At 41.3% G+C, this 20,089-nt stretch overlaps 1 protein-coding gene and 2 long non-coding RNA genes across 13 annotated transcripts in view; 1 reads left to right on the plus strand and 2 right to left on the minus strand.

Annotated features, from left to right (window-relative positions):
* LOC145445880 (uncharacterized) overlaps window positions 1-20,089 on the minus strand; it is a 139,939-nt gene that overhangs the window by 56,483 nt on the left and 63,367 nt on the right. The window lies entirely within an intron of this gene.
* LOC145445879 (uncharacterized) overlaps window positions 1-20,089 on the plus strand; it is a 246,397-nt gene that overhangs the window by 6,223 nt on the left and 220,085 nt on the right. The gene's annotated exons all lie outside the window — the stretch shown is intronic.
* LOC145446310 (uncharacterized) lies at window positions 5,912-18,974 on the minus strand. Of its 11 annotated transcripts, XR_013917255.1 has the most exons (9): window positions 18,333-18,696; window positions 18,199-18,268; window positions 18,022-18,141; window positions 15,816-15,859; window positions 12,598-12,720; window positions 10,156-10,245; window positions 8,409-8,543; window positions 7,110-7,206; window positions 5,912-6,545 (listed from the first exon to the last, which is right to left on the minus strand). XR_013917255.1 is itself a non-coding variant. In XM_080324566.1 (7 exons), coding segments are annotated over exons 1-7 (579 nt in total). In that variant the 5' UTR covers window positions 18,463-18,696; the 3' UTR covers window positions 8,265-8,541. The 11 variants fall into 11 exon arrangements, 6 of the variants coding, with proteins under 6 accessions (XP_080180692.1, XP_080180694.1, XP_080180696.1 ...); XM_080324566.1 differs by lacking the exons at window positions 5,912-6,545; window positions 7,110-7,206 and having other exon boundaries at window positions 8,265-8,543; XR_013917256.1 differs by lacking the exons at window positions 5,912-6,545; window positions 7,110-7,206; window positions 8,409-8,543 and adding exons at window positions 16,590-16,903; window positions 17,057-17,225 and having other exon boundaries at window positions 9,716-10,245; window positions 18,199-18,695.

Here is a 20,089-nt window from a genome sequence, read left to right on the forward strand (position 1 = left end):
AAATGTCGGAAAAATAGTCAAGTATGGTAAGTAGTTTTTCGGAAGTTTGTACTTTGAAAATTGCAATATGAATCTTCGCGAATAATATAAAATTACTAATGGCATATGACACTACTAACAGGAACAATCTTCAAAAATATATTCAGTTATTCCTGGTACAGGTGGTGTTGCTAGACTTGGACAACTAGATATTCTAGTTGTCTAATTATACTAATTGAAGCTATTCTAATTTGTGAAATGTTTCTATGCTCTAATTCTAATTCTAATCGAATTTATGAAATCTTTCTATGGTCTACGGTAATTTTAATTCTAATCTAATGTCTGGGTTTCCTGAAAACGCTACAGGAGAACTGTAGAATGCGAAACGAGCCAAGCTTGCGGTGCAGTAGGGGTGTTCAAAAATGACTTTTTATTCTCAAATTCTACTCGCTACTTGATAAAATTGTTAGGTTACCTTATTTAAGCTTGCACACTAAATTTGGTTTGATTCCAACCAGCAGCCACATTGCTACTTGAGAAGAAAGTTTTTTAATTTATTATATTAAAATGAGTCAAAATTTTCTGTTCACCCATGAAATTGTTGTCTATAAACGATGCCCACCAAATTTGCCACAATTGAAGTTGAATATTTCACAGCAGATTTATTTGACTTGAAGTTTTTCTTGGCACTTTGTATGATTTATTGTCACTCGATTTCTTGCATTTAGTATTGGAGCCCTCCTGAAAATTATAAATACGCGTAATTTGCAGAATCGTGTCGTTAAACATGTGACTTCGCTTGTGTGCTCGCAGCTAGATCGTCGGCGATGAAACTTCGCACAAAATTATAGAGGCATGTTCACCTAAACCTTCGATATTGCTATGTCTAAACGCTGAATTAGCCTGTCCTTGCCAAATGAGCCCAGTGGTATACAAAGGCAACCCCAATATATGCAAGTAACATATTTATTGATCGAATTCATTCGTTATCTTTGAAAAAGTTTCACGCCTAGCGCAACCAGGACATGAATGCACAGTTGCACTTTGCACACATAGTTTTCGTGACATAATTGTATCAAAATTAAAGCGTAGTAATGTAAGTATTGTTTTCAACGTTACCTAATTCGGTACGCTCCTATCGGACGACTAAAAAAAGGTCATCAACATCTAAGTGGCCCGCGTAATTGTTCCTAAATCTCGTGTGTCCCTTTGGCCGAAAAGGTTTGCCACCTCTGGTATAATTGCTGTCATAGTCATCATTTTGACCTAATACATCAGCCATTATTACTCTGGTAGTATTATAGGCTATACAATTTCATGCTCTCCTTGCCTTTCAGTATACAGTTGTGTGCCCTCTTTTTTCAGGATAATTCAGAACCAACCCAGAACCAACCCAATCATACATCTTGACACTCAAGAGACCAAGTGGACGGTGCACTTCGACGGGCTAGTGATAAATGACGTGATAGATTTCTCATATGGTTTAGCTTTGTGTCATTGCATTGGGTATTCAATATCCAGTTCGCGAGCGGTATGAATAATACTCTACATTTCTTGTCCATCCGCATTGCAAGAATGAAAGGTCTGCGTATGCCGTCTGCAGTCGCTTCAATGTGTGATAAAAATTGATGTGCAGTTTTGAAATTCATTTGATCATTGATATACAAATTGGTAAGTTATGAAGTAGTTTTGCTTTATGGGGTGCTAAAGTAGATTTTGCCTTGAGTGATTATGTTTTCGGCATACTTCATTACTTGACAGTTTTGATGCTGTAAAGTATAAATAGTTATGGAATAGGTTTGTACTGGACCAAATAATTTACTTTCAAAACTACATAACCCAGGTAACACGACCACGTGGTGCCCATGTGGTATTTAGGTGGATAGGTGGGTTGGCCAAATTGAAAGGTCTCATAACATGGGTCCCACATGGACTCCAAGTGGGATTTCCAACTCAAGTAGTTGCTGGGCTATACCATACTAATCCCGTCTAGATCCCATTACCTTTGTCACTCATTTGTATCTACTATTTTCAACTCAGGACGTCTTTTACTCATTAAATTTCTGTAATCAAATCATTTAAGCGACTGATTTTCGTCAATGAAAATGTGTCGATATTCCATATGGTTCCCACATGGGACCCACTAGTTTGTCCCCATCAGTATTTATTTTATATTTTCCCACAGCAAGGTTTGTTTATATGTATAGTTAAGTTGCATTATAACTGGTTTCCGATTGAATTCTATCACCACAATTATAATTACTCCTTTCTCCATATGAATTGAATTCGAGGTATTGTCACTTTTCACTTACACCGGTGGTTCCCAAACTTTTTTAAGACGCCCCCTTTATGATAGTGAGAAATTTCGGCGCCCCTTATCGCCATTTTGCAAAATGCAACCAGAATGCTAGCAATCCCAAGGGATAGCTTGATGGCATGGGAGCTTATGGCTGTTGATGAGAGAATTGTCAAATATGAAATTCGGGCTATACACAAAGCAATAACTATGAATGGGAGGTAAATTGCGCGGAGCGCGAAGAAAATACTCAGTTGACCGCAGCCTTGTCCCGCCCCCTCTAGATGCATACATGCCCCCAAGCCCCCCCCCAGTTTGAGAACCACTTACTTGCACAATGATGGCGGGACCACTCACCCACCGTAAAGGTTATTATATACTGAGTATTCCGTATATATTAATCTAAGGAACTAGGGTACTCGGTACTCGGTACTGAACATTGTTCAATGACAAAGTTATATATAGTGTAGAGTTAAGTGACAACGCCTCCTCTCAAGTCTACGATGATTCGTGGTAAGTTACCAGTGCTGACATGAACGCCTGCGCTGCTACAAGGTCCGGGGTCGTAGTATTCTGTACCCTATCACCTTCGTGGGTTACCCACATGGGACCCTATAAAATCCCAACACATATAGCCACCAAATCCACGTGGAACCCAGCTGGGTGTCCCACATGGGGACCCGTGGAAATCCATATGGTTACCATGTGGGTCCCAAGTAGTCGTGTTACCTTGGAAGTTATTGTCAAACAATTCATCTTCAGTATGCTGTCTTCAAGCTGCACTATTGTTGAATAAATTCAGTTGTGACGCTCATGAGCTTGCCTTTACACATTTTTAATATTATTGCTTCTTGCCTTAATATTAGAAATGCGAATTTTGTTTTTACACTATTGTTTTTCTATTGCTGCTGTTTATTGTCCATCTGTACTTGAGCCTGTATATTGCCTGCTGATCTGATGCAGTTAATTGGCTGTAAATAAATGAGCTTTTTGCTATACATTTGCGAACAATCATGGCCAACGACTCCATTGGGTCTTTCTGCTTATAGGTATTGCTAGTGCAGGTGCAAGATTTAGGTATAATGAGAGGGAGAAAAAGAGAATTACATAGCTTGTATTGAGTTAACAAGAATTAGCTTGTAAGCTTGTAATGAGTTACAAGAAAAAGCCTGTAAGCTTGTAATCGAGTCTAGCATGTTTTTTCTTGTTCATTAACAAGAATAATTTTTACAGTGTAGAGTTGACTTCCTGCAGTCTCCAACTGTCTTCCTATGCTGTTCCACAGCTTGAAGCAGACTGTCTCTTTGTTGTTAATTGGCGGCCAAGATTGCAGCATAGTCTGTGCTTAGCTTTACACCTCGTTCTGAGGCATCATTAACGACGTTGACAGAACTTTTGTATAGGAGCTCATTCTGGTGTAGGAATCTGATAATTTCCAAACAACAACCGGTTGAGTTACCCACGCCCCAGAGCATTCAAAAAGATCAAATATGTACCACGACTGTGGCCTAATAAAATCAGACAACGTAGTGTCCTTGTTGATCTGTACAAGTGTACAGTTGTACTAGACGAGGCCAGACCCCTTCTGAAACTTGAAGTTCGCTCTACCTGCAGGAGCGTCTTTGCCATATTTCCTCGGGTTTCAATGCTTTCACTCGGCGAAAACAAGGCATATACAGCAGTTTCATCCACGATATACCAGTCATATTTTATAAGCTTTTGTAAACCAGCTTTGGAAACTTGTTCATCGTGTTCCTTGTAACTCAACATGTCATGGGTGAATCTCAAGTCATTACCGGCTGCATCACGACCGATGCAACCCAGGCAGGTATATAAAAGTGAACTAAAAACAAATTGAAGCGATGCAGTAGTTTCACTTCTTCAGATTTGCAATGTAACTGGTAAGCCCACATAACCATCTTCTGAGCATAAAGAATTGTGTCCATCCATCTTGCATGGTGTGTTGCACCAGGTTTGTGATGATGAACATCTTCACCTGCACCGCGAAGAGCAAGAGCATTATAGTTGCATATTGTCTGTAGTCATCCCGTGTGAAGAAACTTTTCTGGTCAGTAGTAGCTTGAAATTATCAACCGTCATTGCTGCTCGTTCATCAAAACATATAGGAATAGTCAGAGTCTTGAATTGCTGTTTTGCGTCAAGACTGCTCAATTGCTCAAGCTCTTAAGGTGGGAAAACCAGGTGATCACGCCATATTTCGTGCAGGCTTTGAAGTGATCGCACCACATGTGATTTCTGCATCCTCGCCATTTTCCACACTGTCATTACATCATCCACCACCACATTACAGAGTTCATGAGTAGGGGTTGAGGACAATGCTCTTTCAGATGCAGAAAGTATCTCATTACTTCTCGTATAGTAGGTAATCTCGAGCCACAGACAGATGTAATCGCAAGTATATCCGATCAAGTATACGGTTCCGCTCAGAATGAGATTTATATCTTGTTTTTCGCGGCGGCATGTGTACAATCTTTCGCCGTTTTGCCTCTGCCATGACTGCAATATTGTTGCACCAAACCATAAGCTACTGCTATCGACTCTAAAGCAATCAAAGAACACACCTTACTGTTACAGTACTACTAATGACTCATCAACCCACAACGCGCTTCTGCAGAACCACAGCCGCCACTAACAGACTCGACCTCGGCAAAGCAGACTTTCAATTTAGTAAAGCGAAGGACCCGAATCCGATTTTGCTCAACTTTGGTAGTATTCGTTCGAGAAAGTATCGACGGTTTTGGATTTCAAATACCATTGTCACATCATGTACCAAGTCCTTGGATAAAAAACACAGGCTCAAGTGTGATAACGTATCGCTTACCTTGTAATAGCATAGCATTGAAGTGGTCGGGTGAATGGTGCAATTTTTGTACTATTACAAGCATACCACCGGCTGATTAGTGCACAATTATGGGCCTATAGGCTAGGGTTGCCATACGTCCGGAATTTCCCGGACATGTCCGGAATTTCACTGGAAAATCTGCGTCCGGGAGGAATTTCTAAAATATGCCTAAATGTCCGGAATTTTGAAGGCTTGAAGTAGGCTGAAAAGTTTTTCGTAAATCACAGAAACAATATTATTTTCAAGCAGATTTATGCTATTCGAAATTCTTCTTCGCGCCGCGCGCGAGTTAAAGCAACGTATTTTGATATTAGTATGAGCACCAAGCACCACCCTCGCCAAAAATGCAATCAAAAATAAATCTAAATAACCATCATTTACTAAAATAAGTCAAATTATATAAGCAAACGGCATATTCCTGGACTTGGTTAAGGCCGATTGGACGCTTCAGTCACAGACAGTGGTTTCAAATCTTGGGATCGTTTGCCTTTATCTGGGGATCGTCATGATGATGGACGTAATAAGCTTCCTAGGCCGTGAGTAAGTTTGGGCAAGCTGAAATTTTTTAGTAATCAGCTTATTCAAGTTTTGAGCTGGGCCACGACACATCTGCAAGATGGAAATGAGGTCGCGACCAATAAGGTTGGAAATCACCGGGTGTGAAACCAGCTTGTGTATTTTATAGTAGCCTAATATATGGAAGAATCAATATTATTAACAGAGTTCATTCATAAAGTTTAACAGCCAAAAGCATAGTAAGAGCCCAAAAAGTTAGGTTCAAGTGTAGTAAGCGCCGTAAATAGAGACGGCGCCAGTGTGGAACACTGAATTGTGGGTGTGCGATAGGAGTGTGAATGTTTCACTTTAATAAGATGTGTGCTGTACATGAACATTGAAATGAAGGTTTTTAAATTCACTAGATCTTATATGGAGCAAGTAAATTATCCGCCCTGCCTAACCATAGCACAGAAACAGATAGGAGAGAACCGTCTAGCGACGCGCTGTTGAAAAAAAATGGCGTTTCCCCACAAGAAACAGCAGATACCCGAAAAGCGAAAACCTGCACATGCCCTACCATTTAGCTTACGTAGGCGTTCATGGAAGGACATACAACGTATTGCGATCAATTCAAGCGGGAGCGTTGCCCAACATGTGATGGAAACAAAACGGGCTGGAAGAACAACCGAAACAGATCCGTACTATGTGACGAATACGCACCTCTCCATCACCGGGCCGGATCACCAACTCCAACAGTATGATCGAAAGGTAAGTACCAAAATAACCACTTCAATTTCATCAGGAGATGGCACATCTGGACCAACAACAATTGATCCGAGGGACGATACGGCGATCTTGTCGTCAACTACCAACAGACAGGCTCTGCCGATCGGATCAGGAAACACAGTACTAAAGATGACGATCTTCAATGAACACAGCACATCGCAGAACACCGCATATGACGGACTGATCCAAAGTGATTTTGATTTTTACGAAGAATTGTAGAACTTACAAATACTTGAACGGACTTACACGGTAAGAAACATTTTTACTAAATTATACAACGGCGGAGGATTGATAAATCCGGGAAACATTGATTCCATAATTATCGCAGTATGTATGTCTGTCGTATTCCTATTAGTATATGTTGTTTACAAAAAGTACTGCAATAACGGGTCTAAAAAATATTTTAGAGGTGTTGCTCGACGAAATAACCAAAAATCATGTATAACAACTATCGCGTGGCAGGACAAACTAAACTGTTAATAAAGAAATAAGTAATAAAGATGTTTCTCAATAGTATTGGGTGGGGGCGAGAAGGTTTGCGCAACTCTTTAGTACTGTTTGAATGTTCGCTTTTGGAGTTGTGTTTGGGTCAGATAACTCGTTAACGTAGATTTGTGTGGTTAAAGTGTTGGTTGTCTGCTACATAATTTATTGAGGGGGCAAACAGGATACAGAAGTTGCACTGACCTGGAGTTTCCTATCAAGATTGTAGTTGCAGTGGGGGGTACACGAGTCCAATTTGTGTTTCTATATGGGGCGCATCATCTTCCTCTGCTGCCCGTATCTGTAATGTAGGGATATAATCACTAAGGGCCAAACTATATTAAAATCGAAAATGAAGTCATATTGACCCGGGAGCGGTGCTAAGAAAACCTAAAAATTTATCGAAACCTACCAAGAATTCGGGAGTTAATTTGTAGCACATAAATAATCAAATTTCGTACCGCCCTACCCTGTGATTGGAGCTACTGTTTTTCGCAATCGCCTCATACTATACCTGCTTTAAAATACATCAAAGTGTTTATCCCCTCGCGCTGTAAAGTGTGTAAGTTGTTGTTGCTATGCTCAGATACCTTTTTTATTAGATCTAAAATTACACTATGCTATGCAGCGTAGCGTGCCATGGCACCTCGAATCGTCTAAGGCAGTGATCTCCAACCGGGGTTTTCGCACACCTCAGGGTGTACCATAATATATTTAAAAGGGGGGTGAACCACTCGGATGGGGTGTAGTGGGATGTACCGGATCCGCAAATGAACCGAAAAGTCGATGACTATAGTCATCACAATAAATACGCCGGTTTATGTTTCAGGGCAGGTTGACTGGATGTGTAATATCTTAAAATGTGAGGCCGTAAGCAAATGTTTCTCATCATTTAACCTATGGTCATGGACTTAGAAGTTCTCTTTGACACAGGGTGGAGCTAGCATGTGCTCAGCTTGCGATATCTGTCTAATGATTCCTGAGGAAATCACCGCTACAGCTCAGATTCGTGTTTAGCATTCCCAATACGTTGCAGCATTGCTCAAGTGTTCATCCTGAATTCGGTCGGACCAAGGGTGCCAAGGGTACTCGCGGTCGTACGGCCACGCCGTAAAACTATAATTTAGCTACCGTAACCTTTTACTATTTAATGTCCAAAGTTGCCCCGGTTTACGGTACTCACAAAAATTGTGTTTTGTTACACGACTTGAGTCTTTAAAATTATTACTACGCGTAAGTAATATAAATAAAGGGACCACTCGGGTATGTGAAAATAGTAGATAAAGCTACTTAGGTGCTGTACGGGGAAGCGCTCGGTCAATTTTGACCACTACTGTTTAGAAGGTGATTTGTGGAGTCAACGAAAAACTACAAGTCGAAAGGGTTCGGGAAATGTTGTACTGCATAATGAAGAATTCGAATTTGCGGTCACACCTCTGATCTTTTGAAAATCGCACCTTGAGCCAGGGATCGGGAGTCATAGTAAAATTTATAACACGTTACCTCCCAGTTGAAATGCAGAAAATCCTGAGTGGCCTGTAGTTTTGATCTTCGCTTGTGGGCCGCTTCGTCCAGCTTGTCTTCCCTGTCCCTTGGATTGTCGGGAGCCTCTTTACCTTCGTTCTTCTCGGGATTGTCCTGAATTACATTCGCAAACGTTTGAAATCGGATCTCGTGTCACAGATAATCGCGCGGCAGAGATTTTTTTTAGTTTACAGATCACAGGCTGCAAACACGTAACGATTTCTGACTTCGTTCTGACACGGGGACTTCAACATACGGAATTAGGTCACGCAAACTGTAATAATGAAAAAAATATAGGGCTAACAAAAAATAAAGAATGAAAACGTTTAGCCTACGTACGATCGATGTCGGTGGCGACACAAAAACGGTGACATCACTCTGATTGGGTAGACTTGGATAGCTAGTAAATTTTAGTCTTATTGGAGCGGAGTGCTCATACGGTAATCTAATTCTGATCTAATTTGCGAAAGGAATTCAAGCTCTGATATTAATTCTGATTTAGTTCCCTGATATTGATTCTGATTTGGTTCCCGGCGTTTCTGGAGATAATGCGGGGACACTGCGTAGTGAAAAACAAGCGAGACTTACTGTTGAGACATTCGTCAATCTCGTGCTTATAGGAATAAAATGATGGACCTGATTGACTGGTAGACTGAACATGATTTGACATGAACTGAACAAGATTAAGTTTCGGAGTTGTAATATTGGAAATATAGTTATTACAAATACAATCTAAGTTTTAAAAAAATAATATATATATATAACTGCAGCTGCAACCCTAATTTCTAGGTTGACTTGGAACAGAAAACCTTGAAGCTATAACACTAATTTTAATTTAAATCAGAGAATAGGGAAAATTACATCAAAAACCATTACTATAAAATGTAATGCCAATTCGACGTCACGTCGAAGATGATTCAGTGCCATTCATTTGGACCATACCTATTTCATTGCGCGTCATTCGGGGGTTGCGGAGCAATGGCTAGCTAACTAAATCACTAACGTGAGTTGCTTTGCGATACCCGTTCCAGGTGCTGTGTTGCAACCGATCTGGATCTTGCGGCGGTCAAAAAAATCAACGAATTTGAGATTCTCGTCAATGATATATCTGATGCCGGCGCACAGACCGTATAATTTAGAGATACGAACAACAATAAAGTGGGCAAAACCACGCGTTCCAATTGATAGTTCACCCTCGAAAGACAATACCCTATACAACCTACAGCTTACTTCAGCAGATGGGTGCTCACTTCTTATACGGTGAGCAGCATTATGATTCGGCTAAATTTTCCACAAGGATACATTTAGCAGTGCACACTTGTCGCATCCCTGTTCATTTATCCGGGTTCCTGACCGACACAGATTCCACACTCCAAAGGTCAAGTTTTGGAAAATCAAAGCACAAAACTAATTTTTTTAAAAGGGAGAAAATCTTCATAGTTGCATGAAAGAACGGTGCAATATTTGATCACACCTACTAGCATGGGTGTGAGTGATAAATGTACGTAAACACCATATGTGACCCGCGAGTGGGTTTGAGTAGCGCGCGAGCTAACTTTCAATATATTATTATCAAAATTGAATGGCTCAGATTGTGGGCTCGCAGGGCCAGCCAAAAATATAGTCGGCGTGGCCGCGACACTTGGATGATGATGACTGAAATGTCAACTCATACGCATTGGCAGATCGAGGGTCTAGCAGTCACATTTTTGGTAAATCGTCGTACATTGCAATAGACTAAAAAAGTGGTGAAATCGTTCTTCGTGCTTCACGTGTTTAATTGTCACACGATTTTTTTCTCTGGAGACTGCCCCATCTGAAAATGAAAAAGTGCCGGATTTAGCCGATTAGCAATTGCGAGAGAGGGTTTATTTTCGCGTTTGTGCTCACAGAAAGATCGTCAACGATGAAATACACTGTTGAGAATATTCTATGCCAAATTACTGGTCTGGTCTTGGCAGCAGTTTTACGACTCTGAGACCGGTGAATTTGAAAAATATTTTCCCGTAAAATATTATTGACCGTAATTTATTTTTTACAAAGATTGACTGTTAAAGTTTTTACGGAAAAATTCCCGTTACCTGATGTAACGGAAAACGGCTGTAATACCAAGTTACTGGTCTGGTCCAGTGCAGCAGTTTTACGCTGATGAGACCAGTAAATTCGAAATAACTCTCCCCGTAATATGATTTTACATATGCTGACCGTAGGAAGTTTTACGGAAAATTTCCGTAACTAAAGGCAACAGAAATCTGCTGTAATAACAATATACTCGTCTGGTCCCTTGCAGCAGTTTTGAGCTCCTGAGACCAGTAAATTTGAATCAGGTTTATTTGGTGCGGGAACACGTAAAAAAAAAAAAGTAAGTGTGGATAATGACGGGAATCCAGTCTTTCTTGTGGATATCATCAGTCAGCAACTGCCTGAATGAAGAGGGCTTCATCAAAACTTCAGCAGCAGTTGAAGGACTGTACTTTGGGCCATGCTCTTTTGTAGGTTCTTCTATAATCTGAGCAAAGATTATGCTGTCATCAACACAGTTGCAATTTGGAAACTTTGAGACGCTATAGCATGACATACCGCGACTTTTCTTATTCTTGTCAATTTCTCGAACAATGATGGCCTAGGATAGCGATGTCGAGCATAAGGCCAGCAGACCGCATGCGGCATGTGAAGCAATTCTGAGTAGTTTGATTAATTTACCCGTAAGTTGGTTATCTATAGTAATCTAGAGTCTGTTGGCCGTCAGTAAAATCGGATGCGGCAACGGTACATGGGTGCCGCTGTGCCGGCTTGTGGCGATATAATGAATACTTGTCAGTTGTCGCTAACGTCATAGTTGCACTGGAACCCACTTTGCTTCGTGCCAATGCTGTACAGTATACAGCATCAAAATTCTGATGCGGCGTTTTAACACTGGCACTGTACTCGTTAACGTTACAATTGGCCAATAAGGTTGTGCTGATGATGCAATTGCGGGTATGCAGAATATCCACAATATTCACAGGCGTAATTCGCATACCGAGGTTCAGCACTAATGTATGAAAATTGAATATGGAACATACGACTGCCTTGCTGTTGAATCCCCAAGAACATGGTTAGTCGGGAACGATAGCGCCAAAGGGGGGAAAAGGCCTGCTGTTGAATTATGTTAACTCAGCAGATATGGTCATTACATATACAATGGCATCTTATGAAATACGTCGAAGCCGTCGCTACCCCTAAAGAACTGACTCCAGCTCCGAAGCCCTATCTCTAATCGAATTCCCCTACCGGCGTACATCACAATGAGGTTCCGGATCTAACATCGCGACAATTGTTTGCTTATGATAACAACGTCGGAGCTGTATTGCTCCATTTCCCGATAATTGTTAATTATGACTTGATCGCACAGGGTAGATGTGCACCTTGCGCAGGAATGACGTCAATTCGCGGATATACACAAACATACTAACCTATTTCGCGACCTAGTTTACGAGACTATTATGGGCCAAAAAGAAAATATATATATATATATATATTTGGTGGATATGCGCGCAATGCAGTTTAGTTGAGGGGGGTAGAATGATGGTTGGTTGGCATTTGCGCGATGTTGCGGACTCGCTAACTAACAGGCGTCAAGCGTTTTAAGTATTTTGTATTTAGGGTTTGGGACCTGATATCTATTAGACGAATACCATGCACTAGGCGAAATTAGTTACATATGCCACACATGACGACGATAGTACAAATGGAAAAAAACAGCGACCCGTGAGAATTGTAAAGCTATAGAATTTCAACGCTATAGAACCGCAAGACTTTATAGAAATTGAACACCATTGAGGGTCCCTGAAGATGAATGCAATGAATGGTGAATGCAAGGAAATATGGGCGTAAACACGCACATATGCGTGTTTCCGCGTCATGGGTAGTGTCAAATTGCCAATTAAAACCAGATCAATTTTTACACTACTGGCTATCCCACCTGTTGCCGTGGTAACTGATCGGCGTTGCCGTTGGGATTGCATTTGGATCAGGCGTTATTTTGAAACACCTTGTTCAAAACGTATTTTAAACAGCGTTTTTTTTTAATGGGGGGTGTCTTTTGAAATATTATGTCTTCAATCTAATGTTGTGCGCCATTGCCAGGAAAATATCAAATACTAAACACTAATTGTGTAAGACAAACCTGTGGTATGGATCAATGGACGATTGGTGTACGTCTTGAGGTGGCTCCCGATCTTTCCCGATCTTGCTCTGAGGTGCCCAAGGCGAATAGAATTGTTGCAGCGGACCTTGAGTGGAGAGTATGCTAAAAAAATTGATAGCGGTCAGTAAAGGGTAATTCTGAGCTAAAAACCATTTCGTTGTATGAGCTAAGATGCTATTATGTAAAGTATACTAAGAAGATGTCCAACTCAAAACACTGAGGCAGTTAAATTATCGGATTCTTTATGACTGATCGCAGCGCGCACGCGGCAGTAATCGCCAATTCATCACGTCAACGACAGGCCCCCCCAATCGCACATATAGTATGCCATGTACGCTGGATACAAATGCTTTCGCGATCGGTCGCATCATCGGCAGGCCTGGTACGCACGACATAATCGTTGGCCTGACCTATCACACTTGTCATGGACCTCGTGTACAAGATATAGTGTCGATAGCCGAAACTATCGCTCTGCCGGCCTTGCGAGCTTTGGCTGCTATCTACTACCGTTCAAAGAATATTCCACTGATTGAGTAATGATCGGTTAATAACTGCATCGCAAATACGCAATGATAGCGCACCCTAAAATCGCAACTACTCGCCCATTGAGACGCAGAACAAGTAATATACATGGGTGCAGGCCTTTCTAAAATTTGCATGCTATTTTAAGGGTGCGTATTAAACATGGGAGCGTATCATACACAAAGCAGACACTGCATGTTTAGCGACTTTCGTTTGATATAGGCTAATAAATGCACTATATAGCATTCTACGCCGTGAATATAGGAGTCCTTGGTGATGCCAGAGGGGTTAAGAAATAGATATGAAAAATGGCAATAAAAAATAAAAGATAAGCTATATTTGACCTCCTGGCACAGTGGTTCTTAACCAGCGGGTAATTACCCCCAAAGGGGTAATTTGCCAATTTCTGGGGGGTAATTCAAATTTTTATACTTATAACGCTGCACTGTTCAAAGTATTTCCAAACGTAAAAATGAATGTAGGCTAACATATGTCTTTGCGAGCTTGTGGACCTATATATTTCGTTTCACTTAGTTCACCATGCCTGCTGTGAGATCATAGTAACCATTAGTGATTACGAATAACAGGGCCGAATGTAGTTCAGTATAGTGCTAGGTAATTCTAATTTATTTCGCGGTAGGGCGGATCATATATTGTTGCGCAGGCTGACAAATTGAAAGACAACAAGGGGCGTCTAAGTTTAGCTTTACACCTATAATGCGTTAACAATATCGTAGAAATATAGTTGTTAGTATAGAAAAGTGTAGTGCTGGTCTAGTCTAGTCTGTAAAATTAAGTTTGAAATCATCAACATGCCTTTAAAGAAACGAGGGGAAGATTTTCGAACCTTCTGGGTTCTCCTTCAAAAATGAATAACCAATCTTCGTATGGCATTGAACCTTGTGATTGAATTTCCTTCAACTTATTGCTATGAAGGAGGGTTTTCTATCAAACTGAATGATTTTGCGATTGACAATTACATGAGGGATGCTGTCAATTATTATCATACCCTTTGTTTCTATTTGACCACTGGATAACACGAAAACAGCATCAGCCTTCGCATGGACTTGATATTTTTAACAGTGTAACTTTCAGTGTACATTATGACGTCATCTCTGTGCTGTTCTTCGAGTTAATTAAGTGCAAGCTGTAATTTGTCATTTATTGAAAAGGGGTGATTGCAATCCGTCATTTTCTTCTTGGGGGTAACGATATGAAGAAGGTTGGGAACCACTGTCCTAGTATATGACAGGTCAACACGGCCAGTTCATAACTATTATTCATGATCGAGCATACGAATTGACAATTGAATAGGATGTAAGTTATAGGGTTGCGAGGTGTCCGTTTTCCACAAAAAGAACCGGAAACCAATGTGCTATACTGGGATGTGAATAGGTGAATTGTAGAAAGGCCGCGGAAAGAGCATAGAATAGTTGATTTTGCTTTTGCAGTATTCATGGCGATTGTCGACCGCTATGTTCATTTACACAGGGCCGATGGTATTCGTTTATTCTCCGTAGCTACAGACTTATAACACCACCCACTTCTGGATCTTTCGTATGAACGACCGAAAAATATGGCTCTTGGCAGATTAAAAATATAAAAATATATATGTACGTTGTTTTCGAAAAACCAAATCTGGAATAATCAGTGTTGAGTCGGCCCCATTTTAGATTCGGACTGCGCATATTCCACACAAATTGTGAAAATGTGATGTAAAATATGTAGGATTTATCAAGGATTGATATGATATTCAAGTCTAAGTGGGACGTATATTGGAGAATTACTGAGCCTCAGAACAATTTGAGGCTTATTTTGTGTTCGTCAATCTACCAACAGATGAGGTTCCGAGTCACAGGTCCTTCTGAAAGTTTTGACGTTTAAACTGGTTGAACTCGGTCCTTTTTTGATTTTTATCAGCCGATCAGTACTGATTCGAGTGATTCTACAACAGATCGCGCATGTGTTGGAATCTCGATATTAGTCGCGGATCGTCAACGGGACACATTCCCTCTTTGTGGATAGGTGGTGTGGCGTGGCAGCATATCTTATAACGCACGCTCGCTTGTGAAAGTGTTGCCGTATTGAGTTTGATGGGTCGCCTAACGATTTTGAAACGGTTTTGTAGTGGATTTTGAGCTTTCTATCCTTTGAAAGATATGTGGCAGTGTCGAATACGTGAAGGTACAAGTCCCGCATGTAACGTTCCCTAATATAGTTAAAAATTGACATCACAGCATGCCACACCCTGGTTCAAATGGATTATTTACAGGGCCTTCGGTTTTTACGATAAGCCGCTATTGACGTGCGAGTCCCATCCTGGGCATGTTATGAATGTATGGTTGGAAATCCCACATACACATAAAAAAAAGGTCTATTTCTGAATGGAGTCAATAAATATAATAGCATTATACGCAATGCCTTACGTACCCGTAACATAGGCCTATTATACAAAATTCGCCGAGGCAATAATAAGGTTGGGACCACAATTTATTCTATATCTACCCAATAAGCATCCGTCAAGTCTGGGCCTGAAACAAAACCAATACCAATCCGCCATCGCGTTACTTGCACCGCATGGTGACGAAGAATGGCCATGCTCGCACATTGATTTACATTTTGTCACAGCGTAATGCAGGCTGGCAACACAAAAATTGAAAATACAATGGACTTACGGGGGAAAATGCAGCGTGCTGGAACTTGTGGCGGCGCGACAATTCTAGAAAACAAGGGACGTATGAAAATTATGATGGTATAAGGGCCTGACCCACCGGTCAGGCCCCTTATCGCCGGCACAATGTGTTTTTGTTAATATAGAGTAACTCACATCGCGACTATTGGTTGTTATCTTAAGACCCGGTTTCGAGTGCATTGCTGCAGTTCTCGACTTATGTTCGCGAAGCATAGTTGGATTTATGTCACGGGCATTGCAACATGTTCCAACTAGTAGGCGCACACAATTAAACACTATCTAACTTCGCGCTTCGAGAATATAAAACACAGAAGTGATTCAGAGATTAATTCAGGCTCAACTTGCGGCCCTCATCAATGCGATTAATGCACCTTAACTTGTATAACGAGAAAGTGGATTTGATCGTCAAATCGTGATAGTGTTTCGAATCCACGTTCCTAATGATGAGATCGAATTTGTACATCTAAATAAGGACCGTTAATTTGCCGGAATCAGCTTCAGTATATTGTACGGAGTACTTAGAAGTGATCAATCTCATTAGGCCGTAAAATCGGCCGGCAGGGTTGCGTTGATGACAAAATTGCAGACATGCCGCAAACCTTAAAAAGTTGCATTTATAATGCGAATATATTGACTCGCTGCGACTTGTGAGAGTTGTATAATTGCTTTCCACTGCAGAGGTTGCATCGCCGTTGAATTTCCTATATGTGCCGAGAGGCTTGGGCATATTGTTCATAAACCAATGGCAAAAACGCACATTTCTCTACACAGCAAATGAATACTGGGCGGCAGCAGCTTCTGTCGTGGTGACTGGATTGACGCCGGCATAATAAACGCAGTACAACAGGGCCGGCCAACCCGTGGCCCGCGAGAAGGTTTTGAGTGGCCCGCGAGGTAAATTCTGAAATTAGTAATGTTGTCGGGACTGAATTGCACACATTGTGAACTTGCAAGGCCAACCAAGGGTTTGATTAGTCTGGCCGCAACACTTGAGATGTGATGAAGAAAAATATCAGTTCCGACGCATTGGCAGATCCATGAGCCAGTCACATTTTGGTAGATCTTCGTACACTACAATAAAGCAGAATAATTTGCGAGCGATTTATCAAAAGTAAAAATTTTCTGCACGCTTTGCGCAACATTTCGTCACTCGATTTCTTGCTTTTAATATCGTTACCCCTTTCTGAAAATTAAAGAATGCCCAATGTATCAGATTGAGTATACCTATATTCGCGATTACGAGACGATGTGTCGTTCAACATATGCGACCTTGCGACTATGAAACATAGGCACAAAATGATTGACGCATGTTGGTCGAAGCTTTTGATATCGATATGTCCAGGCGCCGGATAGTCCATTCAATGCAAACTGAGCCCAGCGATATACAGCAGGTCTGCAATATAGTCAAGTGACAATATTATTAACCTATGAACTTCCAAAAAATTGCGCGTTTCGCGCGTCAAGTGGCCCGCGCAATAGTTCGTCAATCAAGTGTGGCCCTTTGGCTGAAAAGGTTGGCCTCCCCTGCAGTACAATATGACAACAGTGTCATGGCATGATCAGGTCTACTGAATAATTCGGACAAAAGTCTCGTGAGCATGGTACTAAAATAAGCTGTGTGGCGGAAGCTGCCTCAACTAATCGATCACTCTAAGTACTTCAAAATAATTGTTGGGGGCGGTTCTAGCCATACGTATTCTTTGATATGAATAACACTGGCCTACACGATTTTTGCGCCGGGACTTCTTTGCATCATTTATACTTGGTTTGAGGGTGCCGAATGCGAATCTGACGTGTATTTTGCTCTATCACATTACGTTTTTGAGATGTTGTATGTGTTGAATATGTCTACTTTTTCGGGGTGGCCAAGTAGATTTTGGCTACTTACAGTACTTACGGGAGTGTTAGTGCCTTGCAGTTATACTTCAACATCTCCCTGTTATTATTCTGCATGAACAAACTACATTTTCAATTTGGTTTTGTGCAGTAGAAAGTGGTTCAGTGGTTGTATTGCACCACAGTCGTGTCAGAAAGGAAAACGGCTTGGGAGGCCACATATTTGGGACCTGTAGCGGGGTGAACAATTCTCTTCTACCAAAAGTTACCCCGTCTGGTGGTAACTCCAACCGTTACAATCAAAAGTATACAAAGGAGCACTGTCTTAAATAGACATAAAAATGACTTCTTACCTAATCAGCAGTAAATCCGGGAGTATGGGGTGTTCCTGCTTCATGCGATGACTGTGGACGCTACAATGTTCAGGCTTTATAATGATGCAGTGCTGCAGTGGATTAGCATCGACCTCAAATCTGGAGTGTATGTCTGCGTAGAGTCAATATACAAACGTGTAGCGCAACATGACTGGCCTGCATCGTAGCTGAGGTGCATTCCCCGATAATTGCGACAGAAGAGGAAATTTTCTGATCGAAAATTCATCTGCATAGAGTAGTTATAACCAAGTTTAGTGTAAATTCGAAAAGAGTAGCGCAACTTTACTGGCCTGCGTCGTAGCTGGAGTGCATCCGGCGATGGTTGCAGTAGTACGGTGAAATTTCCTTGAGCGATAAATGTAGGCAAAGTCGGCATAACGATCTGGGATGATAAAAATTAGCTTCAAACTGCCGTAGCATAGCGAATCTTAGAAATACTCTGCCCTATTAAGTCATAATATTATTTTGGTGTGATTCAATCTGTGCACACAATCCGCGCAGGCTCTAGTACAGCTCACTAACTTTAGCCAATCTGGAATCTAATACATTTTATAAAATAAATACGTTGCTATAGACCGCAAGCTGAAGTGTATGGCTCCGTCGAAAAGGTATGGCTAAATTTGGTTTAAGCCGGTACAGAAACGCATGGTACTAAATCTCACCTTGCTTGCAAATGTATACCTTAGCGCTGTGCACATGACAAAAAGTAGTAACGGAAATGTGAAGTTCTCATAGCACGAACTGCTTACTTGAGAGTAACACTCTAGTTATATTGCCAACGCGGCATTTTCTTGGAAACGATACTTCTATTCTGGTGCGCGTTGATGAAAAGGCATTCAGCGTCACTTCTTTACATTATAATCAGTTATACTCGCGACAAATATAACCTACGCGGGATAGTAAGCAATTATGATTCTGATTCCTGATTTGAAAAGTAACATTCACTACGTTCTCCAAAATTATTGGGTAATTAATGATAACAAAGGTATGAAAATCCACGCGAGCATGGTCTTAACTGAATTTATATGTTATTTACTCAAAAACAGAATATGATCAGGCCCCTAGTCGGGACACAGCGCGAGTCGGGTTGAGTTCTCGGAGTGAGAGCGATCGCCTGATCGTTCAGAGTCATTTCTCTTGCTAAGCCGTCCTGAGGGCGGATTGATTGTCGATACAACTTAAATTAAATACCGGTTATAGAACTTAATTATGGACGCAAGACTGTGTTGTGTCGTTCACGCACGCGTGTAGCTGCTAAAGAATGTGCGTGTTTTGACTGGCACCTTTATTGGGTTTGTGGTGAGAAATGCTTCTGATGAAATTTCCTTCGGGGTAGCGAATATCGAGTATGCTTATTTGGACCGCATTGGGCCCGCCTGACGGCGGAGTTGTGATTTCTAGTCATCGTCGGGGGCGGATCGCAAACACTGACGACCGATTCGGAGGGTGTGCAAGAGTGAACATATTGTGGAGTTGGTAATATTGTGTAATCATTTGACTGGTCTGGCCAGTGAGTGATCTAAATGTCCGAGTCTGGCCCGCGACTTCGATTGAACTTGACGACCCTAAGCTACATGCTACAGATTGTTACTGGGGCTCGTTGATTTGTAGCTGAGCGTTAGTGTCCAGTTTGTGTATTTTGGAAGGTCGGGTTTTAGCGTTTCAGAAGAAGGAGGTTTTGACAATTCCTGGCCGTTCGCCTCCAACCGCCCCATGTAAAAATAGAAATCAAGGCCTCAGTTGTTAGGCATTGACAAAGTTGATTTCTTTTCGGCTGGGGCATTCGAATATTGATACAAACTGGTTACTATTGTCGACGCTTCTCTGACACCTATATCAAGCATTCTTTAGTGCTGGTTGATTGACAGGGGGGGTGATAAAGCTCACAAAGGGCGCAACTAGTCGAAGTGTCATTCATGCAAGTGCCCTGAATAAAAGATGAATAGGAATCCATTTGTGGATTAGTCTATAGTCAGGAGGAGACAATGTTTGCAATTAAATATCTGGCTATTGAGGTGCAGAATGGTGAATAGTGAATGGAAGTATC

The sequence above is a fragment of the Botryllus schlosseri genome, chromosome 9 (assembly GCF_051294905.1).
Source record: "Botryllus schlosseri isolate E-star chromosome 9, Bs_hap1, whole genome shotgun sequence".
Lineage (NCBI taxonomy): Eukaryota > Metazoa > Chordata > Ascidiacea > Stolidobranchia > Styelidae > Botryllus > Botryllus schlosseri.

What these genes read in the sequence shown, in the direction of transcription:
- LOC145446310 (XM_080324565.1), bottom strand. Translation starts at nt 18,462, where the DNA reads ATGCTACGGCAGTTTGAAGCTAATTTTTATCATCCCAGATCGTTATGC. An exon ending in GCACCTCAGCTACGATGCAG is followed by an intron (nt 18,142 to 18,198) that starts GCCAGTCATGTT and finishes CATACACTCCAG; the next exon opens with ATTTGAGGTCGATGCTAATC. An exon ending in TCCATTGATCCATACCACAG is followed by an intron (nt 10,246 to 12,597) that starts GTTTGTCTTACA and finishes TTTCATTTTCAG; the next exon opens with ATGGGGCAGTCTCCAGAGAA.